The sequence below is a fragment of the Xiphophorus hellerii genome, chromosome 20 (genome assembly GCF_003331165.1).
Source record: "Xiphophorus hellerii strain 12219 chromosome 20, Xiphophorus_hellerii-4.1, whole genome shotgun sequence".
Lineage (NCBI taxonomy): Eukaryota > Metazoa > Chordata > Actinopteri > Cyprinodontiformes > Poeciliidae > Xiphophorus > Xiphophorus hellerii.
In genome coordinates this window covers 956,947-984,448 of record NC_045691.1, presented here as the reverse complement: position 1 = coordinate 984,448, position 27,502 = coordinate 956,947, and the positions used below count along the sequence as shown (strand labels likewise).

Genomic DNA, 27,502 nt, shown 5'->3' with positions numbered 1-27,502 from the left:
AAAGTGTTTTCATGGAAGAAATGCATAATTATTTCACGAAGAGTAGAATAATTAGTATGGAACATTTTTTTTCTTATCAAGTACTTAAAGTAGTTTTTAAAAAACTATTTTCTATAAAAAAATGTAAAGTCCCATTCAAAAGATAATTAAAAATCTAAAAACAAAATCCTACAGCAGATTTCACAAAAACGAGCCTTTCATCTCCAAGAACCATTATCATCCCTATTCCAGTCACACAGCAAACAGACCCTCACCATGACGCCACCATTACTGTGCTTGACAGTCAGGTGTAAAAGTTTCACCTCAAATCCTTAATTAGTCTCATCAACGTGAGAATTAGTCGCCTCTTTCACCAAACGCAGCAAAAGTAAAAGTTTACTCTACAACCAGCTATCGGAGATTTACACAAATGTTACTGGGAAACAATGAACAATATTTAAGCTTGTATGTAAAGATTTGACTTGGTGTGGATTAGAGAAAATTCACAATTCAAATTTGTGCATCCTGTTTGTCATGAAGGCCGTAAGTCAATGGATAAACTTCATTTATGCAACACATCTGAAACGGATATCAGAAGTTTAGCATAAAATGGTTGAAATAATGTCAGATGATTGAATCAGAGCAGCTAGTGTTCAGTTATGGTGACGTTTCCAGGCAGCAATGCAGGCCAGTGCGGTTTAGGACGCCATTTTGTCTGTTTCAGTGTGAAAGCGACCCACATTACCGATCCATACCGCTCACTGGAAACCAAGCATTAATCATCTGGTGTTTAAGTTTCTAATTACCTGTTGCTCATTTATTAAAGTAATATTAATAGGTAAATTTTTACATAAGTCTGTATATTTATGTCTGCATTAATTTCACTGCTGGTAAGTCAAAAATACTCCACACACTTATCAGCAGAAGAAAAAGGAAATCAGGAGAAAAATATGAATTTTACATTAAATGAATGATGAACTGCATCTTAATTTTCACATTAGCTAGAGTTTCACATTCTGATGTTAAAATCTTGTACTCATAATGTAATGACCACATTTAAATATTTCTTATTTCTGTTTATGATTTTTTGCTATTATAACTTCACGCCTCTTTTTCCTTCAACATCCTGCAAAAACACAAAATCCTACCAAGTCCTTCTGCTCTAGTTTCTGGTGCAAATATCTTGGTTCACTTGAAATAAGACAAAACACAACCTTTTAATTTTTCAGCAAGAAATACATAGAAGCTTGTTTTACTGGTTCCACCCGCAGATTATTACACATAAAACATTTTCCCCTTGTAATAAGTGAAATAATCTGCCAGTGAAACTAGTACTTTTTAAGTTAATGTTAAGGAATTACTAACTTAATGGAAGCTTCCACATCTTGCTGAAAAGTTACTTATAAGTTAGTTTTCTTTTTTAAGTGTAATAAAATTTTTCAATCAAAATTTGACAAAAAAGATTTTGTGTTTTTGGAGTGTGGTCACCAGGTTCACTGCAAAAACACAAAATATCTTGGTAAAAACTAAACTAATTTACAAGTAACAAGATACAGGAACTTGTATTAAGAAAATAGTTACATAAAATTTATGTTTATTTATCTTATAACATGGTAAAATGTCTTGTTATAAGTTAAATAATCTAGTGGAACTACTACTTTTTAAAAATCGATTTTCAAGAATTAACTGCTGAAAATAAGCTCATGTCTTGCTGAAAAGTTTCTTGTAAGTTAGTTTTGTCTTCTTTCAGGTGAACTAATATATTTGCACTAAAAATTGGACAAGAAAATTGTATTTTTGAGGTTTTAAATGCACCACTGTTGCTTCTTCAACACTGAGCTCAGTTAAAAATGGACACAAATTCAGCGTTCAGACAAAAACAAATCAAATTTGCACCATGCATGTTGCAGAGACGGTGAGCTACCCAATGCAGAGAGATGCGAGACTGGTAGTGGTGTCGTGGCTCCTGAGCGACGCTTCACAGCAGCAGGATTTGAGCAGGTTGCTGGTTCTGAATGCTGTTTGTGTTTCAATAAAGAACATTTCTGTGAAATATAAATATAATGCACTGCTTGGCTCTGCTCGGTTCAGTTTGTTTGCATAAGTCTGAGTGTGTGTGAGCGCATGCGAGTGTGTTGGGCACTTTCTTTAAAGAAAAAAAAATGGATGAAAACTCTGAAGCCTGGTTCAAAAATAGGAACCGAAGATGTTCAGAAGTAAAAATGTTGAGTCAGTTTTCCTGTCCGCTACTCCCCACAGGTTCAGGATTAGTAGTGGACTATGTGGGAACGTGATCAGCTCTCCTTCATTTCCCAAACAAAACGCTTCATCTGGCAGCTCCAGGCCAGTCCAGACCGCATCATTCCCCAGGCCGTGTTTGAGCCGAGCAGGCCTCCAGCTGGGCCTCGGCCCGCTCTCAGGATGTGGGCGGCTTGTGGAGGATGCCCTGCAGGTCCTCTGGTAAGGCCAGGATGACGGCCTGGATGTGGGCTCTGAGTTTGGACAGAGTCCCCGGCCGGACCGGGAGCTGCTCCCGCTCCGCCTGGCTCTGCAGCACAAAACATCAAAACTTTTGATTTTTAGAGTTTTAAAAAGGGCTTAGAAATAAAATGAACATTTTTTTCATATCATTTACAAATTTAACCAGTTTTTGTTTTTCGCTTCCTTATCAAAAATGAAAAAAGTTTCAAATTGGAGAAAAAAATGTTCTTTCTCCGATATTAGAGCGAGGCTATGATAATTTAATTACGAGAATTGAGTCATAATATTATCAGAATAATGACAATTTTACCTACGCCTGTCACAATAAGAAATAAATAAATTAACCACAAGATAAATTAAAATGAGCTCAATAATTTTTGTTTTTCTCTATTTCTACCAAAAACTGGATGATAAAAGTCTTCAGTCTGGTGCTTTGACCTTAACTAGTCCTTTTTCTTTACAGAGACGTTATAATTTATTGTATTTGTTGTTTCTGTTTTTTGGATATTTAAAATATTATCTCGCTCCAGAGTTAAATCTTCATTAGAATTTAAAGTTTATCGATCTTGCATTATCCTGCCGTTACCATTAACTTCATTACTTGAAAATGGTCTTAAAACAACAATACTGTCGTTTATTGCAATAACTTCTGGGACAATTTGTTATTGTGACAGGCCAACTCATGCAGCTTAATGCAATTTTAAACAATAAAAAATTCCTGCTACTGATGACAATTTGATGCTGATGAGTTGAAAGATTAAGTATTTCTACTAAGTATTATCTGTAAAACTTTTACCAAAGAGTAACGTCACAAGATGCTCAACATTCCTCATATAAATGTTCAAATTTTCTCATAAAAATTATCACTAATATCACTTTGTTCTCATATTATTTCAACTTTGTTGTACAACTTTATTCTGGTAAAAAGATCTAAGTTCTCTAGAAGCGAATGCTAAGAAAAGAGAAAACTTCCACTACAGCAATAGATGCCATCTAAAGCCCTCCACACCGAAGCAATGCAATGATGACTTGTTGCTGTAATTTCCAGACTGCTGAGTGGACCTGATTATAATCCATAGAACTGGAGTTTGTGCTCACCAGTTTGTCTTTGAGCTTCAGAACCAGATCTACCGCCTCCACCTCTGTGTGCTTCTGGATCCGCTGCTGAAGGTCCTGCAGACAGAAACAAAAGTTACTTTTTCCTAAACCTAAAACCAGTCAAACTCCCAGCAGGTTTAAAGGAATAGTTTAATTTTACCAATAAACTTCTTTTAATGTTAATGCAAGATCTGTTAACAATGTAACATTTTAACCCCTTAATATCTGAATATATAATTGTACAAAAAATTTATTATTGGTGTTTTTTCGGTCAATCAGATAAATTAATAGATAAATTAATTAGAAATGATTAGAGTGAATACTGCACCTGTTACTACTGTGTATTTAGGTATGATGCTGATTAGATCCACCAGGCACTTAAGGAATGAAACAAACTTTTAAATTTTATTGACTTTGAAATTGAGATAAAAAAAAACGTGTTTTTAAACAACTATTGTTTTTTCATCATTACAGGGTTTTAAATACAGCTCAATACTGAAAGATCCCTTATTAATTATTTGTTTCATCGTTTATATATTAGTTTTAAAATCTAAAATAATCCTTTGATTCGAAGTTGCATTGCATGCAGAGAATTTACCATTTCTACAAAGATACTTAAATAATGCATGTTGCTTCCTAATATTACTGTTTATCATTTCCCTCATGTCATGAAAAATCTTCATACCGGAAATTAGAACTACATTTAGAAATTTAGTCATATCTCTACTTTAATATAGCATAGAAGAATTTAACCTATTTAGATATTGCAGAATTTAGACCAAGGCTCAGATTATGTTCTAATTTATCAGTAAATTCAAAGCGGCGTGCCTATCCACGTTTAGTTCACAATCCTATTTCAGGATATGAAATATTTTTATACACAAACACATCAAAATAACCAAGTTACACTATGAAATTCCATTCCACAAATGCAGAAGTGGTAAAATAGACAAACTGGGAGGTAAAAACAGATCCTAGCGGTAAAAATGACCAACTGGATCCAAACAAGCTGAATTTGGTAACTCCATGTCAAGTTTTCATTGAGTTTTGGGATGTAAAGGGAGACGCTTCCACTCCAGCTGAGGAGAGCCAGCAGCAAGCATCTCATTTTTATAACAGCGCCCCCGGTGGCTGGATGAATGAACGGGTTACATGTTGTTGAAGTTGGCCACATTTCCCCAGTTACTTTTTCTGGTTTATGGCTTTTCCTCATGTTGTGACCAAACTTTGTGGTTCTGGGGTTTCACACGGATCATTTATCTGATCGTCTCGCTCACCTCCTCACACAGAGCCTCCAGGTGGAGAGCCTCCAGTTTCTGAGTCATTTCTCTTTTCCTGCTCCGGAACCAGCCGTCAAAGTTGGGAGACTTTAGAAAATGCCTAAAAATAAAAATCACAGGAGTTCACGCCGACTCAGAGGCTTACATCACATTGTTTCTGTATGTATTTACATTTACAGAGCTACAGTTTTATTATACAGCAGCTGGCACCTGTACAGTCCTATCCAGTCTCCTTTGAGCCTGGAGGTGAGCTGCGGTCCTGCTTTCTCCAGAGTCTTCATGAAGTCAGGCTGGACAAAAGGCCGGAGCTGAGGCGGACTCTTCCAGGGACTGATGGACTTCTGCAGAGGCATGAGGCTGGCCACGTATCGCTCCTGCAACGACCCGACTCGGTGTTTAACCCCTGCTGTGAGTTTTCATGATGGATAAAATGGACGGCATTTACCAGAGGAATGATGAAGCTCTGAGTCAGCTCTAAAAAGTACCGTCGAAGAATCGCATTTTGAGCCGCCGACGGTCTCTTCTGTTGGACGCCCTGAAAAACGGAAGCAGACGGATTAAAACCGTTAATGCTTCAGGCTGCAGCGAGTTTACAGAACATTTTCCAGAGGCTGCAAGGATGAAAATCCACTTTCAGGACATGAAGCTCCTTTAAGTTAAGAAACTCCTTTATTATCCACAAAATGAGCCGACTTTTAAAATATATTCCTTTGTTTTTACACAGTTTTAAAGAGATTAAAGTTATTTGATCAAGCAGTAATTGTCAATTTAACATTAAAATATTAGTGGTAGTGCATTATTTTTATAATGGATATTATCAGGTGTTATAAGCAGGGTTTGTACACTTTATCCACAGAAACATTTAAACATTTTCAACTACTAAACCTAAATTTACCAAAACTTTTGGTAAATTCATAATTAACAGAAATATAGGCTTGAAAATGTCAACATGTGTGGAATTAATAGATTTATTTCTATAAATTTCTTAAATATGATTGCTTTGTTAGCCAAGGCTCAGATAGTCGCGGCTACAAACATCATCAGACCAACTAGCAGAGGTGGGTAAAGTATCCAAAAATGTTTCTGAAGTAAGAGCAGTACTACAACATATTTTTACTCACATAAAAGTAAAAAGTAGCTGTCCAAGAAATTACTCTGAAGTAAGAATAAAAAAATATTGTAACTTGTAGTTGGTAAAAAGTCTGTTCAAGTACTGAATAACTGATCAAATTATCAATCATTTAATATTTAAAAATTACAGACAAAACAAAATATAAAGTTAAATTGAATTTTTTTCATTTTAAGGACCAAAATGATAATTTATATTAGTAACAAAAAATAAAAATAAAATGTTTCCAATTCAGTTTCTTTCAATTTAAAAACCTTGTGTCTGTCTGGTGGATTTCTGGTTAAAACATTTTTGTTTTTCATTCAGTTTGTAGAAAATGCAGAAATTTTACTCAAGAGTAGAAATACTTTTTCATTAAATTACTCAAGTAAAAGTAAAAAACACAGTGTAGTAAAAATATTCCTTATTTTTCAAAAAAGTTACTCCAGTAACTGTAACTAGTTACTGGCCACCTCTGCCAGTTAGAGAGACCGATTAAAGCAGCAGTCATGTTTTTGCTGCAAGGCAACAACCCTCGTGTTGCTTCACGCTCGTTTTCCCCTCAGCCAACAATCTGTAGCTGCAGCAGTTATCCAAGAAGAAATGATCCAGCGTTACGGCTCCTGGCCTCTTCAGGCCGCAGGCTCCGTTTTTGTTATGTAGGTTCAGCTGTGCGGCGCACAGGCTGTGCGGGCGCACCTTCCCGATTGGCTGCCTGGAGGCTGCAGGAGAGCAGCCACCTCATTGGCCCAGCAGAGGATTGTCAAGCCAATCAGACGTTGATGTTTCCCACCTGTACCATATAAAAGGCTCCTAAAGTCATTCCTCCAGTGGGGCAGCCAGCAGGAAGAGGCTTTGTAAAGCCGTTCCCCCACCTTTGGTGCTTGTAACTGCTTTGAGTCGTTTTGAACTATCTTGTTTCTACTTGTTCAGTTAAGCAGTTTGTGTCTCTAGATTGTTCTGACAAACTAGAAGCGGGTGATGATGAGGCTTGGTAATCCCTTTGTGTTTTCTTTTGGATTGTTTTTGAGTTTACTTTATACTGACTTGTTTGAACATTTTGTAATTTAATTTGCACTTAACAGTTCTTGAATTTGTTAGTCATTTTGTTTTGTTTCAATTGGGTTAAATTGTGTTTTGGTTTTGAGATACCATCTTTTCATAATAAATCATTTTACATTCCACTTTTTTCTCTGCACACATTTTTATGTTACCGGCCCTGAACCCCTAGACCTTGGGGGCGAAACATCCAACATAAATCTTCATGTCTTTGCTTCCATCAGACAGAAGAGAGGCGATGTGTTCAATAACTTCAGGAGATAAGAGATCTGATCTGCAGATGTTTTACAACTCCTTCAGCCCAGGTTGCTTTAAAAACATGCAGCAACACGCGCCAGGCAACCAGGAGAGGCGGCCTGCTACCTTCTGGAGCTGCTTGATGATTTCTTCATCTTTGCTGAGATATGGCTTGTAGGCAGTGTACACACCTGTGATGAAAACACACTGAGATCAGTTTACCGAGGCAGGAATGAGATCAGCTGGCAGCTCCAACAATGAAGTCTTTACCAGGTTTGGAGTCCAGAGTTTTCAGGTTTTTCAGTTTCTTCACCTTCATCTGCTTGGCCACTTCTCCTGGGAGAAACAAGCATGTAAAACAGAGGGGAGGATTCATCATAAATTACATGTCTAATGTGGAATATAACTCGGTCTGTAAGGCTCACCTGCTTGCTTCATGTCTCCGATGCGGATGATGTGCGGCCAGTGCTGCAGAGTCTTTGCAAAGAAGGGATTGGTCACTCCCAGAATGACGGACGGCCTGCAGATTCAGAGGTCAACAATTAATTCATGGTTTTTAATTTTACTTTTATGTATTTGACAAAGTTAAATCTTTGTTAAAATGTAAACCAGGTTCAGAAAACTAAAAATGGCTGCCTGTACTTCCTGTAACACCAAATGTTTTGTCTCTTACTGAATTTTATTGTCGTTTTTGACATTTGCTGCTTCTCCAAAAGTGTTTTCATTCAAAACAATTTTCTAATTAAAACATCTGATTCCAGTTTTAAATTGGTGCTAAAAGTGAGACTTCAGGTCCAAACTACTGACAAACCAACTGGTTTTTCCTGAGATGACAGATAATCTGCAGAGTAAAGACAATGTTTCTGTGTTTCAGCTGTGAACTAGATAACAGAGCTAGAAACCTGTCTATTGTCGGTTTTGTGTAGGGAAACATGTTTTATGTTAAAAATGCAGATTTTTTTCCACCGCTTCTTATTGAAGTAGGTAATTAATTGGCTCTTATAGTTAATTCTTTATGTAAACTTTAGCAGCATTATTTAATAGTCTTATGAATATTTAAGATGTTTCTGTGCATTAGTTGTGTACAAGATATTGACCATTAAGCTAATGGCAGCAGCTAGAAACCTGTGTATTGTCATTTCAGTGTGTAAAAATATGTAAAAACTTAAATATTTAGCAGTTTATTAATTAACTTTTTCCTCCACTATGTGCCAGAGTAGCATGTAATGTTATGTTTATGTCTGACTGCATTGAACTGAAGTAAGTCTGTCATAACAAAATTTGCTGAACGATAAATAATTCCAGAAGTTATTGCGATAAAATATAATATTGTTGTTTTAGACCATTTTCAAGTAATATAATGATAATGAGATCAATAAATTTTAAGTTCTAATGAACAATTAACACTGGAGCTGGAAGACATTCTGAATATCCAAAGTAAATGAACAATAGAAACAACAAATGAAATTAATTACGAAGACTTTGTGGATAAAATTATTCTTCAAAAAAAGGGCTAGCTGAGACCAAAGTACCAGACTGAAAACTTTTATCATCCAGTTTTTGGTAGAAAGAGAAAGAAAAGAGAAAAACAATAATTACTGCAAATGGAAATGATTGAGTTTGTTTTAATTTATCAGTGCGATTAATAGATTTATTGGACAAATCACTACTGCAGAATTACAGGCCGACCTCTGACCTCCAACCTCCCATTCATCAGCAAAGTTATTGAAAAAGCTGTGTAAACAATTAAATAGCTTCCTAACTATAACCAACCTCTTTGACTCCTTCCAGTCTGGTTTTCGTGCTCACCACAGCACAGAGACTGGCCTAGTCAAAGTGTTCAATGACATCCATATAAATACGGACTGTGGCAGAACCACAGTGCTGGTTCTGTTGGACCTCAGTGTTGACCATGACATATTACTGAATCGACTGGAGAGTTGGGTCGGACTCTCCGGTCCAGTGCTTAACTGGTTTGAATCCTACATAAAGAACAGGGATTTCTTTGTTTCAATTGAAAACTTTTCATCAAAGAGGTCAAAGGTCACATGTGGGGTACCCCAAGGTTCAATCCTAGGACCCCTTTTATTCAATATTTATATGCTCCCACTAGCTCAGGTTATAACAGGGAATAATATTAGCTACCATAACTATGCAGATGACACACAGCTCTACATTACGATGTCACCAGGTGACCTTTGACCCCATCCAATCACTGAACAGATGCTTAGAACAGATAAATGTGTGGATGTGCCAAAACTTTCTCCAGCTGAACAGAAACAAAACTGAAGTTATTATTTTTGGACCTAAAGAGGAACGATCTAGAGTTATAGATCTAGAGTTACAGATCTAGAGTTATAGATCTAGAGTCAATGCACAGCTTCAGCTATTACAACTGAAAACCAGCGATCAGCCCGAAACCTGGGAGTAGTGATGGACTCTGACCTGAACCTCCAGAGCCACATAAAGACAGTTACAAAGTCGGCCTTCTATCACCTGAAGAACATTTCCAGGATTAAAGGACTAATGTCTCAGCCAGATCTAGAGAAACTCATCCATGCCTTCATCTTCAGTCGTATTGATTATTGCAACAGCGTCTTCACAGGTCTGTCCAACAAATCAATCAAACAGCTGCAGCTGATCCAGAACGCTGCTGCTGGCGTTCTGACTAAAACCAGGAAGATAGAGCACATAACACCAGTTTTAAAGTCCCTCCACTGGCTCCCTGTAGCTCAAAGAATAGACTTTAAAACACTGTTGTTAGTTTATAAATCACTGAACGGCTTAGCACCACAATACATTAAAGATCTGCTGTTGTTGTATCAACCTTCCAGACCTCTCAGGTTCCGGTTCTGGTTCTGCTCTGCATCCCCAGAACTAGAACCAAACGAGGAGAAGCAGCTTTCAGCATCTATGCACCACAAATTTGGAACAAACTTCCAGAAAACTGTAAAACAGCTGAAACACTGACTTCTTTTAAATCTCAACTGAAACCCCACCTGTTTAGGATTGTATTTGAAACGTAATCAATTACAAATTTAACTTGACTTAATGCTGTGTTTTGATTATTGATTCTATGCTGCATTGTGATTCTGTGTTTGATATGATGTAAAGCACTTTGAAATGCCTTGCTGCTGAAATGTGCTATACAAATAAAATTTGATTGATTGATTGATTGATTGATTTATTGGTTATTGTGAAAGGCCTAGTCATCCCTGAAAATCCCTGCTGTGATTCATTCTCCTGTATTTTCAGAGTTTTAACAGTTTGGCTCATTTTTACTCACGGAGCCTGCGTCCGGGTCGTGTACTCCTTAAACTCGCTGTCATGGATGGTGAAGTACGGCCTGAAGTCGCTGCAGTAACGCAGCGGAGAGACACAGCTGCAGAGAAACAGAGAGAGGAGGACGGGTTCATCTCAGTAAATCTGTCCGCCACACCAACCAGTTCTCCAGGACACCAAAACTCCTCTGCATGTAGGAGACGTTTCTAGATCTGCTGCAGCACGTCGGCTCCAGGCGAGCCAGAAACGCCTCGACTCACCTGACCAACGCCAGCACGGTTTCTGACGACTCAGCGGGCGACGGCGCCATGACGACCAGGGCCTCCCCTAGCAACACCAACTCCCAAAGCATCTGGATGTGGAAGAAGACCGGGTAGAAGCACCTGGACGGAGAAAACGTTTTATCAGACATTTGGTACAGAACAGGGCTGAAAATGTGGCATTGACAGGACGATTTTAATTCACACATTTACCTCTTCCTGAAGGAAGAAGAGTCTGACAGTTACAGAAAAGGTTTTTTAATCTGATTAGGATTATTTAGTTTAAGGCTAAAGCTGTCGCAGTAACCAATAAGTCAACCAGAGCGATAAATTAAACAACCAGGAATCAGATGTATTGTACAAATTTTGCTTTTTTTATTTTGCTTTTACTGAGGGATAAATCAGCTAAATAACTGTGAATATTGAGCTGTATGCAGATTAATTTACATAAAAAACCAGAGAACCATCTGACCTTTTCATATCAAGTAGTCAAAAGAACACTTTCCATGCAAAAGGACAAGTTTCAGAAAACATTTAAACTAAAATGAAAACTTTCTAACACAGTTTGGGTTTTATTTCAGGTGAAAGGTTTACAGACGCTGCAGTTCCACCCACTGAGCAGCAGATGGAGACACACAGAGGCAGAACCGGTTCCACCTGAACAGAACTCACCTGAACAGAACCGGTCCCACCTGAACAGAACTCACCTGAACAGAACCAGTCCCACCTGAACAGAACAGGTCTCACCTGAACAAGTCGACTTCATGGATCGTCGGGAGAATGATTGAAACCAAACTGTCACCCTGAAAGCAGAAATCCCTTTTCAGCTCAATGTGTGAAACAAAATGAGTAAAATCAGACGCCGGGACGTGAATCCTCTCTGGGACCGTTTACCTGGGCTGACTGGACCAACTGGGAGGTTCCTGGTTTATCGTAACAGGTTGGGATGCGAACCTGCAGCGCGTAGAAAAGTAAATATAAAAACTAAGGTCTGACCCATATTCTGCAAAAATAAAACACTGATGCATGGAACTAAATTACAACAAATCCACAAATAAAGTCAATTCAAACATTTTATTGGCAAAGTTAAATAAATTTGCGACTGTTAAAGGAGCTGCATTGTGTGTTTAACAGGAACATGGAGCCAATTTATAGCACAATCAAGGAACTGTGTTTCCTTAAGTCGATGCTGTATGTATCAAATATTACTTAAAAGAAATTTTACTTTAATATTTAACACCCTGAAATTGGGCTCTGTCTCTTTAAAAGCTCCTCCTCTTTATGAAACTCCGCCTCCAGGAAGTCATCACAACATGGCTCCTCTGTTAACCCTTTAACGTTTTTACCAGCATTGCACTGAAACTTAGCTCCTATAATGAGCTCACCAGATGCTTGCTAATTGCTGATGGCTAGTCTGAAGGACCCAGGTGTTTTGCACAGCTGAATGGTTGCCATGGAGATTAAAATATTTCTCAAACATCCATGAAAGAATCAAGGCAAAGCTCAAGATATGTTTTTGATGAGGGAATAACATTATAACATGATGAAAACCTCAAAAAGGTCTATTTTACATTATACTGTCCCGGCTAACCCTTCTACAATCCTGGTTTGGTCTAAATCAAAACAAAAGCTTGTTTCTTCCCATCAGGCTTGTATGGGACTACCTTGATGACGACGCCCATGATCGGCAGAGTCAGGACTCGTCCAGGATGCGGCGTCGGCCAGCGGTCGATGTCGTTACAAGCTAACACAGGAAAAACAAAAGATTCAACAAAACGAAGGGATCCACACTGGAATCTTCTCTGTTCTGCCACAGTTAGCTAAGCAGACGGTAAAATCTGAGTGTTTCTAGCAGTCAGTGTGTTATGAACATTTCCGCTTTAGATTCTGAGTCAGAAGACACATTCTGATCTAGATTCAATTCTTTTGGACTAAAGAGAAACTGGTGTTAAATTATAAAGGCTGGTGGGAACAGCTAACTCACTCTCACTCTTTGGTTACCTAGCAACTCATTCATTCTGTGGTTGCCTAGCAACGACCTGTTGAGTAACTTGCACAGCAGCAGTTTAATGTTTCGCCACCGTGACTCTTAACTGCTTAAAACAAAAAAGCTGTGTGGAGTGAAAACTGTAGATTAAATAAGAAAGTTTGTCTCGTTTTAGATATTTAAAACGGAAAAAAAAACTGATCAATAATTATCAATATCGAATGATATGAAATGCTTATATTGTGATAAGTTTTTCAGCCATGTTGTCCAGCTCTACTAGTGAGTTAGAATGGCTTTGTCAAAATCCAGAACAATTGCCTTTATTCTGGACACATTGCACATAATAATATAATATAACATAATAATTGTAAAAAAGTACAACTAAGTTGGCAAATGTCAAAACAGCAGAGGACGGCGAGAAGCAGCTATTTTAATAAAACAGTTCTGCTGAAATGAAAAAAAATGATTTAATGTTTTCCCAGTGACTGGGTAGACGTCCCATTTTCAGAAAATAATTATATTTTGACCTGAAAATGGTGAAATCCTAAGCTGATCTTCATCGAGCTCCAGATACGTTTCTGAGATGAATGGCAACAATTTAAGTCTTTAAACGTGGAAAGCTGGTAGAGGCCTGAGACAGCACAGACAACAATTAAATGCATAGTCCTTTCACAATAAGCAATAAATCAATTAATCATATGATAAATTAAAACAAACTCAATAATTTTCATTTCCATGATTCATTGTTTTTGTTTTCCCTCTCCTTCTACCAAAAACTGGATGATAAACGTCTTCAGTCTGGTGCTTTGGTCTCAACCTTTTCATGCTTTGACTGTTACAGATACACCATGAGCTGACAGAGACGAAGATAGAGAGACGTTGAGACTGACCGGCCTCCAGGCACGGCTCCTGTTTCTCAAAGTACTCCGGAGCCATGATCTTCAGCAGCGAGTGGAAGAAGGTCACATACGGCAGCTTACTGATCAGAACCAGGGACTGAAATAAACACAAGACATTCAATAACGACAGACAAACGTCAGGAGTTATTCTGCAAGGTTGTTTTACAACCACTGATAAACGATAAGGAACATCACACTGTTCTGGGAAATGATGACTAACTCATTTTTGATCTAAAAGATGCCAGAAAATAATTTATGTTTCCAAGAATTTGTTTCATATGATCAAAAACAGAGGAAACAACGAACCAAGTTGGCCTTCCTAGTTGTTAAATCATTACAAAAAAACCAAATACACAACAACAACTGCTCCATGGAAAAACTAGGATGCAGGTTTTCATTTTTAATGTGGCTAAACCAACTTTAATGCATGATTTCATTCTCTATTTCCTCAACCAGCCATTTCAGGCTCATCTCTAAGTTACTGCAACAACACAAAACAAAAAAAACACACACTTCCTGTTCACCTGAAATTATTCAAAGAATTTAAATGTGGGAATTTAACATTTCCCCGACTGCTAAATCTAGCAGTCTTATTTGAACTAAGAGGCAGCAGAATGACGACTAGAAACTCAAAGTAACTGCGCCTGTTCAGTGCAACAGAAGTGACATGTTGCCTGATGATTATTAAAAACATGTGATTACACTGAATTTATCAACACAAGTCGACCGAGACGAATAAATTCAGAGTTACAGCAGAGGTTTTTAGTCAGAGCAGAGCTGCAGATCACCACTGACCTTCTGGAAGTATCCTCTCTTCAGGGATTTGTCTCGAACCTGACGAAAATACACATAGCCGTAGTAATGGCCTTGTTCCCGCTGCAACACAGAGACAAAGGTATACACAGCTGCATGACAACGAAATAAACAGAAACAGAAGATAGCTGGAGAGAGATGGATGGAGAGAGAGAGATAATTATAGAGAAACATCTGGAGAGGTTGCTACAGAGAGAGAGACAGCTAAAGGAAGAGACAGATAGGAGAAAGATGGCTAATCAATTAGCTAGAGAGATAGATAGAGGCAGATACTCTATTAATCCCCTAAATTAAGGTCCCTAGAAGCCCAGAAAAAGCAATAAAAACAGCAACAGTCTACATAAAATTTGCATTTTGCACTAAAAACAATGCAGGGTTTCCCCCAGTGTATTATAAGCCTGGTGGCCTGCCAGGCAAGGCGTTGCTTGTTTTTGTTTTCTGAATTATAATAATAACAATAGAAATTATTATTATTATTATTTCTTTTCTTCTTTTTTTTAAAAAAATGAGCCAGACTGCAAGTGTCTCTATTGCTCTGAGGGTTGTGCTGGTGGAGCAGAATTACTCCTAAAATGTGGGTTTGTAGTCATTTAAGAGGTCAAAAGGCCGGGATCATGAACCAATCACTGGCGCCACTGCGGGTTGCCTCGCGCTCCGTCTGAAGTTTACCTTGGCACAGATCGCGAGCGCCTCCTTTCACTCAAACTGAACACAGACTGACCTGAATGGATATTTACATCAACCTCCTGTGAGGAATTATGTGTCTTTTATCAAGGTAGGAGTCTAAAACCCACCGCGTTAGCTCTGCTTGTGCAGCTCTATCATATAACCTTTAGTCGCAGTGAGAATGATTTATCTTTGTGAGCAAAGAATTATGTTCAGCGTTTAAATCTCAACACGCAGCCCGGCGCTTGGCTCTGCGTCTGCGCTGATAAAGTTTATGTATGTGGTTCTGGTTGGCCGGTGCGTTAGTGGTTAATCGGTTCAGCCTGCAGAGGAGCTTTCGCTCTCGCCTCGTAGTCACACATCACGCTAGAAGTAATAAAATAATAACTTTAAAAAAATGTTTTGTTTTTTTTCTCCCCAGTTACACGATGCATCAAACCATATCAAATGCTTTGTCCACTTGGCTAAAGTGAACGCATCAGAAAAACTCGTCCCACAAAGCTTGGGCAGCCAAAACAGTTTCTGTGGCTTTTATTAAAAACTCAACCGACACGAAATGTTAGAGCTACTAAAGCAACATTAGCAGCGTTAAATTAAATCTCCCGTTTGTTGCTCATCTCTGCGCAGTGCAGCGGATTTAACTCATCATTCAGGGCCGGTCCAAGGTTGTGTGAGGCCTTGAGCAGAATTTGACTTTGTGGCCCCTCTTGCTGCTAAAAACATCAGCAGCTCTAACAGCTTCTGGGTTCTATTTAATCTGGGAGAAGGGAAGGGAGTCTAAAAAGCAATCAGTGATAATTGTATGTTACTGAGATATACACTGCCTGGCCAAAAAAAAAGTCGCCACCTGGATTTAACTAAGCAAATAGATACAAGCCTCCTATTGGATAAGTGCTGCATAGGCGATTATCTTTCAGCTGGCAACAAGTTATTTAACCCCAGCTGATGCAATGAGTAACTCCTCATTTCTTAAACAACCATGGCAAAAGACACATCCTGTGGTCGTGGAAAAGACGTTAGTCTGTTTAAGAAGGGTCAAATCATTGGCATGCATCAAGCAGAGAAAACATCTAAGGAGATTGCAGAAACTACTAGGATTGGGTTAAGAACTGTCCAACGCATCATTAAAAACTGGAAGGATGGTGGGGAACCATCGTCTTCCAGGAAGAAATGTGGTCGGAAAAAAATCCTGAATGATCGTGATCGGCGATTACTTAAACGTTTGGTCAAATCAAATGGAAGAAAAACAACAGCAGAACTCAGGAGTATGTTTAATTGTGAACGCAAAAGCATTTCCACACGCACAATGCGAAGGCAACTCAAGGGGTTGGGATTGAACAGCTGTGTAGCCGTAAGAAAACCTCTAATCAGTAAGGCTAACCAGAAAAAAAGGCTTCAGTTTGCTAGGGAGCATAAAGATTGGACTCTGGAGGAATGGAAGAGGGTCATGTGGTCTGATGAGTCCAGATTTACCCTGTTCCAGAGTGATGGGCGCATCAGGGTAAGAAGAGAGGCAGGTGAAGTGATGCACCCATCATGCCTAGTGCCTACTGTACAAGCCTGTGGGGGCAGTGCTATGATCTGGGGTTGCTGCAGTTGGTCAGGTCTAGGTTCAGCAACATTGTGTGCCCAAAGAATGAGGTCAGCTGACTACCTGAATATACTGAATGACCAGGTTATTCCATCAATGGATTTTGTCTTCCCAAATGGAACGGGCATATTCCAAGATGACAATGCCAGGATTCATGGGGCTCACATTGTGAAAGAGTGGTTCAGGGAGCATGAGACATCTTTTTCACACATGGATTGGCCACCACAGAGTCCAGACCTTAACCCCATTGAGAATCTTTGGGATGTGCTGGAGAAGGCTTTGCGCAGTGGTCAGACTCTCCCATCATCAGTACAAGATCTTGGTGAAAGATTAATGCAACACTGGATGGAAATAAATCTTGTGACACTGCAGAAGCTTATTGAAACAATGCCACAGCGAATGCGGGCTGTAATCAAAGCTAAAGGCGGTCCAACAAAATATTAGAGAGTGTGACCATTTTTTGGTGGCGACTTTTTTTTTGGCCAGGCAGTGTATTTGTGAACAAACGGAGCTCAAACTCAAAGATTAAACTCAGAGCATCAGATTGTTGCTATGGTAACAAACCCATCTAACTATGAATATTGTTATTTAAACCTTTACAAAGTAAACTTGCCAGCTCCTTAAAATCTAAATTTAAATGTTAAACTATTTAAATCTGTTAATTTATGTATTCTGAAGCCATTAAATCAAATTTAGCAGCATTGATAATCTTAACAAACAAATGTTGCATTTATGTATCTGTGTTAAAATATTAGCATTATGGCCCCTGAAACCCTGGGAGCCCAATGGAGCCGCTGACTTCATTTGGATTAAACAGAAGTGCAAATAATTGATATTAATTTTAATTGTATTTTTTGATTTGTTGTTTTTAATTCTAGTTGTGGGTTTAAACAGCGTTTCACTGGCGATGTTTCCCCTAAAATATAATTACCCAGTAATATTTTTTACATTCCCTGTCAGTTTAACATTTTTTAAAACAAAAACACGGTGCACCGCCTCGGCTCCCCGACCACCACACAAAACTTTGCAGTACTATAAGAAACAGAAAGCAGTTTATAAGCTCAGTCCTTTAGCCAAGGTGTTGGACGACCTAAATAACTAATGAAACCTCTCAGCTCTGCAGAGATGTTAGCCTCTCGCTGTAGCTGCCTCTCTGCCCCATCGAGGTGTAATGGAAGGGATTAGCTGCTGTTAATAATAATAATGTGGCCAAAAGTATTCCTTAAGGCTCCAAACCTTCAGGCAGGGCGGCGCGTCTCGATCTGTGTTTTCCAGGAAACACCCAAGGGACGACTTCCTGTTGGATCCCTGTCGAAAGCGGAAGCAGAACTGCGTGTCGCCAAGGCAACCTAGAAACACAACACAAAACGCTGTTTCAAATGCTGCAGTAGGTTAAAACAGCTAAAGACAGGGATACCAGTCAGAAACAAGAGTTTCGTCTACTGACATTTCTCCTGAAAGCAATTAATCATTTCACAATATCACATTAGACATGTTTGTCCTTGAAGTTCATAAAACCTAATTAAAAATACAGTGATGAAGAGAAGGCTCCATGTTCTCCACAGCACACCTCACCGCTGTCTTGCCATCACAGTACAGGTCATGGACCAGCCTCACTTGTTCTCTACTCAGTCTCTCTCTTCACAGTCTATCCTATGATTTTTCTGGATAAGCGATTTTCACACCAAGGATAGTTTGAATTTTTACTGAAGCTGTAATTGCCCCACAAAAAACAGCTAAATGTCAGTTTGGCTCCTTTTTTGCTAGCTACAGACCCACATTCAGTGATAAAAATCCTGTTTTGGTTTTATGTAATAGTTTCTTTTTCTGAGAAATTGATTCTTTGGATTTTCAACAGCTGTAAGCCATAATCAAAATAACAGTAAAACTTAAAGGGCCAGTATGTGTTTTCAGGGCCATTTTATAGCATAAGAAAGTAACCATGTTACCTCCAGTTGTTATAAAAATGCTACATATATGTCTTAAAAAAATTATTTCCTAATTTAATGCCTTGAAATTGGGCCTCTGTCTCTTTAAAAACTCCTGCTCTTTCTGAAACTCCGCCTTCAGGAAGTCATGCCAACCTGGCTCCTCTATTAACCCTTCAACAACGTTTTTACCCGCATTGCTCTGAGAAGTGGCTCCTACAATGAGCTCAACAGATGAGCAGTTCCACCAGGTGTTTGCTAATTGCTGCTGGCTAGTCTAAAGGAGCCAAGTGGGGGAATAGCCTGGGAGGGCTGCTCTGTGAGGAGGAAGATCTGAAGCTTGGAAACTGCAACTCTGAGGAGGAGCTACGCGTTGAAGGCGGGGCTAGGCGTTTAGCACAGCTGAACGGTTGCCATGGAGATTAAGGCATCTCTCAAATATGCATAAAAAAAATCTAATCAACACTCCAGGTATGTTTTTGATGAGGGAATAACATTACAACATGATGTAAAGCTCAAAAACTCTATTTTACATACCACTGCTGCTTTAAAATTAATCTGTTTGTGCAATACCAGCTTCACCTTTTGATATAAATTATCTGTGTAATTTATGTTTTTTATGACTTTTTGATACGAAACTTGATGCGACATTAACTGAAATCATTAAATCTCAAAGAATCACTTTCCTAATTATACTTCAGTCACATTAATTTATAAATAATCTGGTTTTTGTGCCTAGAATGTCTTCATTTGCAGTACATACATGATTAATTTAATTTGACATCTCCTTGAAGAAGATTTTGAAACATTAATAGCTCCAAAATGCAAATTCCTATTGTGCATTACAGAAGACATTTGAGTGATAATTTTACAAAGCAACTCTTTTGTTTTGTAAAAGCAAGAGAAGACTTCTCCTTTTTTGCCTTCAGTCACCTTTGCATATCAAATTTAAAGTTATTCAAGCCAGAAATATTCATTTGTTTAGATGCATTTGTGAATTCTTGAGCGTCTTCCTCAAGACACAATGTGTTCCAGGTTCTTGACACAAACAGGAAGAGGAAAAGGGAAATCAGGAAGTGCACAGTCATTGAACGGCATTTAACCTCAACCTGATCTTTGCACCCTCCCAGGTACCTGCTGGCGGATGGAGTGGGAGTCAGAAGACAAAATTAAAGTCTGAATTAAAGTTTTAAGATATCGACGCCCTAAAGGACTTTCGCAGTGCGGACAAATAAACAATCAGCTCCTAGAAGACTCCATGATGTCATGCTGCGTTCAAGAACATCCATCCTGAAGGAATTCAAACTGCTCCTCAGTTTGAATTCTTGTGCTCAGCTGTCTTTTCTCGCTATAAGACATTTAAAGATTTTAATTAAATTTATGTAATTCTAATTACAGTTCAATTTAAAGAAATAAATCCTTAAAGAAATCGATTCCAATTGATTACGTCAGCTTTTGGCAATTTACGTCACTCCATTCCTCCTGGTGGCGCCTACGCTAGTCCACAAAATGGCGGCAGCAAAAGCTGAGAGAAAACATCAGAGTCAGATGGCTGTTCAACAACAATTTTAAAAAAGTAATCATTACCCAGTCGATGTACACATAATTATAATACTTTGACTTTTTTAAATTCTGCACCTAAAAATTAACCTAAGTATGAAAAAAAAATAAAACCAGTAGTATAATAAATAAAAACTAAACTAAAACTAAGCAATATTTAACCATTAAGCAAAGTAAAAAACTTTTCAATAACTGTTTCTCTGACTGGTTGGATCAAATCACTGTACTGTAGAGATAATCCCATGATCTCCATTATAATCATTGTGAAACACTTAACACCAATTGGCTGGACCTCTGTTGAATTAGGTCAGTCACTTTAAACAGAGGAGAATAATTATGCACTTATTTTATGTTAAATATTTGGACTTAATTATCATTTTGTAGAAATCATTTTTTACATTGACATTAAAGAATTTGTCAAAAAAGTCACATTTTGGTGATCAGGATTGATTTAAAAAAAGAAGGGAAAACATCTTTTTACAGGCATTGTTCATGCTGGAAGTGAAAGATCAGCCTGGTTAGCTGATTAGACAGAGTTGGTTGGTTGAGGAAGCAAAACACAAGTTTACCAGAAGTCGTTAGCCTTCATCCAACAAAATTCAATCCGAGTACCAGAGCTCGTCAGAAAATCTGTGTTGTCAGACAATCCATTAAAACATCTTTGTTTTTCATGCGTCTCAGATTAAACCTTCTTTTTCCTGATTTGAACATCCTCAGATTAAAACCCATCAGTTTTATTTTCAGTCCGATGAGCTGAGAAGCAAAATGACACTCCAACCACGTTTCAGAATCCGTTTCCCTTTTCAGAAAGTCAACTAAACGCCAACTGATGTCAAGATATGAATGTGAATTATGCGAAACATGGAAAAACCAAGACGCAGGTCTGGAGTTTAAAGTCTCTTTGCTTCTAGAGCACGCCTGCAGGATGGTTTCTACATATACACTGCTCAAAAAAATAAAGGGAACACTCAAATAACACATCCTAGATCTGAATGAAAGAAATATTCTCATTGAATACTTTGTTCTGTACAAAGTTGAATGTGCTGACAACAAAATCACACAAAAATCATCAATGGAAATCAAATTTATTAACCAATGGAGGCCTGGATTTGGAGCCACACACAAAATTAAAGTGAAATAACACTACACGCTGATCCAACTTTAATGTAATGTCCTTAAAACAAGTCAAAATGAGGCTCAGTATTGTGTGTGGCCTCCACGTGCCTGTATGACCTCCCTACAACGCCTGGGCATGCTCCTGATGAGGTGGCGGATGGTCTCCTGAGGGATCTCCTCCCAGACCTGGACTAAAGCATCCGCCAACTCCTGGACAGTCTGTGGTGCAACGTGACGTTGGTGGATGGAGCGAGACATGATGTCCCAGATGTGCTCAATCGGATTCAGGTCTGGGGAACGGGCTGGCCAGTCCATAGCTTCAATGCCTTCATCTTGCAGGAACTGCTGACACACTCCAGCCATATGAGGTCTAGCATTGTCCTGCATTAGGAGGAACCCAGGGCCAACCGCACCAGCATATGGTCTCACAAGGGGTCTGAGGATCTCATCTCGGTACCTAATGGCAGTCAGGCTACCTCTGGTGAGCACATGGAGGGCTGTGCGGCCCTCCAAAGAAATGCCACCCCACACCATTACTGACCCACTGCCAAACCGGTCATGCTGAAGGATGTTGCAGGCAGCAGACCGCTCTCCACGGCGTCTCCAGACTCTGTCACGTCTGTCACATGTGCTCAGTGTGAACCTGCTTTCATCTGTGAAGAGCACAAGGCGCCAGTGGCGAATTTGCCAATCCTGGTGTTCTCTGGCAAATGCCAAGCGTCCTGCACGGTGTTGGGCTGTGAGCACAACCCCCATCTGTGGACGTCGGGCCCTCATACCATCCTCATGGAGTCGGTTTCTAACCGTTTGTGCAGACACATGCACATTTGTGGCCTGCTGGAGGTCATTTTGCAGGGCTCTGGCAGTGCTCCTCCTGTTCCTTCTTGCACAAAGGCGGAGGTAGCGGTCCTGCTGCTGGGTTGTTGCCCTCCTACGGCCTCCTCCACGTCTCCTGGTGTACTGGCCTGTCTCCTGGTAGCGCCTCCAGCCTCTGGACACTACGCTGACAGACACAGCAAACCTTCTTGCCACAGCTCGCATTGATGTGCCATCCTGGATGAGCTGCACTACCTGAGCCACTTGTGTGGGTTGTGGAGTCCGTCTCATGCTACCACGAGTGTGAAAGCACCACCAACATTCAAAACTGACCAAAACAGCAGCCAGACAGCATAGGTACTGAGAAGTGGTCTGTGGTCCCAACTGCAGAACCACTCCTTTATTGAGTGTGTCTTGCTAATTGCCAATAATTTCCACCTGTTGCCTATTCCATTTGCACAACAGCAGGTGAAATTGATTGTCAATCAGTGTTGCTTCCTAAGTGGACAGTTTGATTTCACAGAAGTTACTTGGAGTTATATTGTGTTGTTTAAGTGTTCCCTTTATTTTTTTGAGCAGTGTATATATATATGTATGTCTGAAAGCATTTTGTCCTCATCCCGTCACTGGACTGAAGGCTGAGAGTTCCTCATCTTCAACACCTGCTGACTCACAGAGAACAAAAACACACCTGAGGGCAAACTCTCACTCTGCATTCACACGTAACGCCGCTGCAGCTTTACTTTGTCTGTGAGCGGTTTCAGGAACTGATCCAGTTGGGTCTGCGTTTACTCTGAACTGGATGAAGCATTTTTAAAAAGGTCACTGACTCTGAACACTGTTTGTTCTCCAGCCAACCTGTGAGGCCTCCACAGAGCTGCTGCATACGCCGACAGTCAGTTACACACAGCTGGACTCTGTTTACTAGCTACTGAGTTCTGCGCTTCCATTAAAAATGTGCACAAAACTTTAATATTCCACTAATAAAGAAAATAAAATAATATACGCATTTTAACTCAATTTTTAAAAAAATAAATAAATCACACATGAACAAGTTTGTTCATGCGATAATTAAAAACCAACATCCTCCAACCACTTCCTGTCTTCTTCTTTGTCGTCTTTTCCACCAGCAGTAACATCCGATTGTTGATCATGTGACTCATGTGAAAGTGTTTCGTTTTGTGAAATAAACCAATTATGAAACAGTTTTTAAAAAGGGGGAAAAAACTCATCCTTTCAAAAAAACGTTTTATCGAAAAACGAGTGTGTTTGAAATTGGTGTGTTTAAATTAAGCAAATTTATTTTTAAAATGTCAAATTGTGCAATAATAAAGTGGATGGAAACACAGCTGATGAAAACGGGTTGAAAACTACGCATCAAGATTTTTCCACTATTATGAATCACTACTTCAAAAACATACAGGTGCAGCTAATGAAATTAGAAGAGTGTGAACAAGCTCAACATTGAGTGTCAATCAGTTCAGAAAGTGAAAATCATTACAGATTTATTCTACAGATTTAAATAGTTCAAACAATTTAAATAAACTGAAATAACTATTTCAATAGAATCATCAAGCTTTTATTTCTTTATGATTCTGGTTCACAGAAAATGATAACCACAAATTCAGTGTCTCACAAAACTGGGACATTGTGAAAAAGTCCTAGCATATTGATAGAAAGTTGAGTGGAAGGAAAAAGTGCACCAGCAACAAGAATAAAGGCAGCACTGATGGGATTGTTAAGCTGAATCCTTTCATGAATCTGGATGAGCTTCACCAGGACTGGACTGAGTCAGAACCTCTGGAGCCACAGAAAATATTATTATTATGTCAAATTCACATTTTATGTGAGATCAACTGGTTCTATTCCCAGCTTGTCAGATAATGTCAGTCAGGTTGTTCATGTTCATAAATTACATTTTAATAATGGTGGACATACATATTTCTAGTTAGAATCTAACTTCTGTTAAACAACGGCGCTTAGCATGAATTAGTCTGACGATGACATTTCATCTTCTATGAAGCTTTGATTGTTCTGGTGCAGAGAAGAGAAGGAAGCTGCTGAAACAGAAACTCACCTGAGTTGGAGTCTGGGAAGGAAAGGTAGCAGATGCTTGTTTTCTGAAAGGAAACATATTTATCTCATTAACTCACTGCTGACAACAGCATCAACACCAAACATGTGATTGTTCTTCTTTCCTCTGCATCTTTCTCGTCCCACTCCTGTGTCTCCACCAGCTTTGTACAGAAACTGCATTTCTTCTTTGCTTTGAGTTTGTTTCAAAATGTTCAAGAGTCAGATTCTAAGTTGGATTTATGTCTGCACTTTGACTAGGCCATTCTAACACATGAATATGTTTTGTTTTGCTTTCTGGCTGTATGTTTACCCCAGTTTTAAATGTTCTGCAGCCTCTGACAGATTTTCCCTTTGGCCCTCAGAGAAAAGATTTAAATTAAATCACACACATGAACTACCGTGACTTTTCAAGTAGTTTTGCTGTTGAAAGGTTTTCCACAACTACAAAATTATGTTTCAATATAAAACCATAAAATCACAGGAAGATAAGTTGAACTTTGTGGTTGTAAAGCAAACAAACAGTCAGGAGGTGGAAATAATGGTATATGACCAAATATTGCACAAACTTTCATCATAGTGCTCATAATATTTTGTGATATCGACAGAAGTGACATTAAAAAAATATTTACAACTTCTTTGTTGTAATTTATTAGGTAACCACAAATACTTCTCAAAAAAAACTTACCGATTTTACAGGACTTCAATTACATAAATATGTTGTGTTTTTGTTACTAAACAACACACAGCAACTGTATTTAATCACAGTTTCAGTTTATTGATATTTGTTGATGCTCTAATGAAAAATCTCCATAATATTTACTGTTTCTGTTTTATTTTTTGACCACAATAAAGATAAACAATATGAAAAATGCCTTTTTGATAAACTGTGATTTGGCTACAGCCTGGTCCAATGAAGTTTGACTCACCTCTTTCTCTGACAGTTTGGAATGATGAGGATAAATTACCTGGAAGAAAAATACACAATAAAACAGGAGTTCATCAGTTGTCACCGTTTAACTAAACATAATTTAAAGCAGCATCTTGTCTCAGGATGTATTATTACTTGTGCAATATATGCAATTTAATAAACTTTTAATCTAGTCAACAACAGAGTAAAAACAACATCGCTACCTTTTTTCCCTCACTGTCTGAAGTCAAATCAGACCAAACCTTTCTTGTTTCTGGTCAGTTTGAATTAACAGAACTATTTTTTATCTGCCAAATGCCACAATAATGATAAAATGTATTTTCTCTGTTACTGGACAAATGTTTTGGACCAGTCTAACTTTAAGAAAGCTGACATTTCAACAGAAACTTAAATAAAAACCATTTCAAGTATTTTTACTAAAAATGTTCTCTTAGTTTAGTATATTTTTGGAGAAACTTCTTGCTTTGAAAAACTTGCAGCTAAATCTGAATGAATAAGAAAATTGTTTGGGGTATTACTTTCCAGGACATAGCCTGAGCCTCCAGCAGCTGCTAACTAAAACATTCACTGCCGAGTAGTTTTTACCTCCACCGCCTGGCCCAGCTCCAGGTCGAAGCCGACCACACAGATGCAGTGCAGCCAGGAGGAAAAGCGGTCCCACGGCAGGAGGAAAGCCTCCTCCGGCTCTTCGTCGCCCCCCGTCCCCGGTGGAAGGGTTATCTCTTCGGCCGGGGAGATGCTGCTAGCGTCCTGGTCGTCCAGGTCCTCCGGCTCTTCAACCTGCTCCCCTACCTCCTCCGGCCCCTGCAGAGCCATGATCACGACCCGACACCGACGTCCAGGTGCTCCAAGGCCTGTTAACGATCTGATAAATTAAGTTTTTCTACCCAGAGTCCTGTTGGAGGACAACAGAAAGCCGCAAAACAGAACAAAACAGAAACCAGAGACTTAGCTAGCATTTAGCATAAGCAGCTGGGCCAATACGTAACAACGTCTTGTCGTTACATCTCGTGACGTAATGACGCATAATCGTGACAGTTATGTATTTATTCCAAGTCTTGAATTGATCTTAAAAATACAGATAATATCAATATTATTGAATAGTGCATCTATTTCAGGAACTTTTTCACTAAGTGAAACACGTCATATAGATTAAATGCACACAAATGGATGTTTTATTTCTGTTAATTATGATTTTCCGCTTACAGTGGAAACATGACTATATTACATCAGACCATTACCAAACAGTTCATTAAAAAGTGTTTAAGTGTTTAAAAAGTTAAACACTTTTCTATTAAAAGTGATAAACTTTTAATAAAAATTAAACACTTTTAATTTTTATTAAAAGTGTTAAAAAAAATTTAACACTTTTATTATCTGATTAAAGGAAGTTATTTTCAAAAGCTACTTTTAATATAACAAATGAACATCTAATCTTATATTCTAAATGATTGAATATGACTGAATATAGACATTTAAGATTTGATTGGTAACAGTCCATGCTTTTCATCTGGTGTCACTATATATTACATTGATTAACATGTGTTTGTTCCCAGAGAAATGCTGTCTTGTTTTGTTGGTATTAGGACAGAACAAAAGTTCAATATATTGATTGATTGATGGAGTCCTGAGGATATTGTAAATAATTGCAATTTCTCTTGCTGCCTCACTACTTCAGATGATCTAGTAATGCCACCTTTACCAAAGAAAAAAGCTAATTTCATTCATTCATGAATGTATGGAGGACATATGGCAACTGAAAACAGAAGTCTGAATTTAATCTCAAATTTTTGTGTAAAAAGTCAGAAATATGAGATGACAGTCTGAATTCTTGACCCAAAACCTTTATTTTGTGCGGCAGTGTGTACATTGCTCTGGTCCAGATCCAAGGCGTAAAGTAAGCCCCATAATTGAATGAATCACTTGTTCGGTCTGAGTGTCAGTCTGAGTCAGGACCAAAGGAGTAAATCAGCTTTATCCAAATCCTTTAATACATCCTGCACTGAGCAAACAGACGGATGAAACAACCTGAAGGGAGACTCTGATTCCCATTTAGTGAATCAAATTTTTACTGAGCAAATAATAGCAGTTTACATGATTTATTTCTGTCACCAACACAGAATCAGTATAAAAGGATCATCAACATATATCAGGTCATAATACATTTGACCTAATACATCTAATTTTATCTAATTTTAGAATTTCAGCACAATAAAATAATTTGTAAAGTTAATAAATTACATTTTAAGTACAAATCTCAAAAAATATATATTTTTAGAGATCCTTAAGATTGATCTTGTTTTTAAATCCTTTTACATCGTCTTCATTGGTGGAGAAT

General features: G+C 38.5%; 1 protein-coding gene across 2 annotated transcripts; it reads right to left on the bottom strand.

Moving 5' to 3' along the window:
- Positions 1–357: 357 nt before the first annotated feature.
- On the bottom strand, positions 358–25,980 carry dennd6a (DENN/MADD domain containing 6A). Of its 2 annotated transcripts, none has more exons than XM_032549768.1 (19): positions 25,750–25,980; positions 25,163–25,201; positions 24,238–24,280; positions 17,977–18,089; positions 14,466–14,546; positions 13,662–13,767; positions 12,449–12,528; positions 11,679–11,738; positions 11,532–11,587; positions 10,785–10,907; positions 10,529–10,624; positions 7,668–7,762; positions 7,513–7,578; positions 7,369–7,433; positions 5,284–5,373; positions 5,049–5,212; positions 4,836–4,938; positions 3,559–3,633; positions 358–2,527 (listed from the first exon to the last, which is right to left on the bottom strand). In XM_032549768.1, the coding sequence occupies exons 1-19, from the start codon at positions 25,978–25,980 to the stop codon at positions 2,396–2,398; spliced, it is 1,818 nt and encodes a 605-aa protein (XP_032405659.1). In that variant the 3' UTR covers positions 358–2,395. The 2 variants fall into 2 exon arrangements, with proteins under 2 accessions (XP_032405659.1, XP_032405660.1); XM_032549769.1 differs by having other exon boundaries at positions 7,513–7,575.
- Between the last annotated feature and the right edge of the window lie 1,522 nt (positions 25,981–27,502).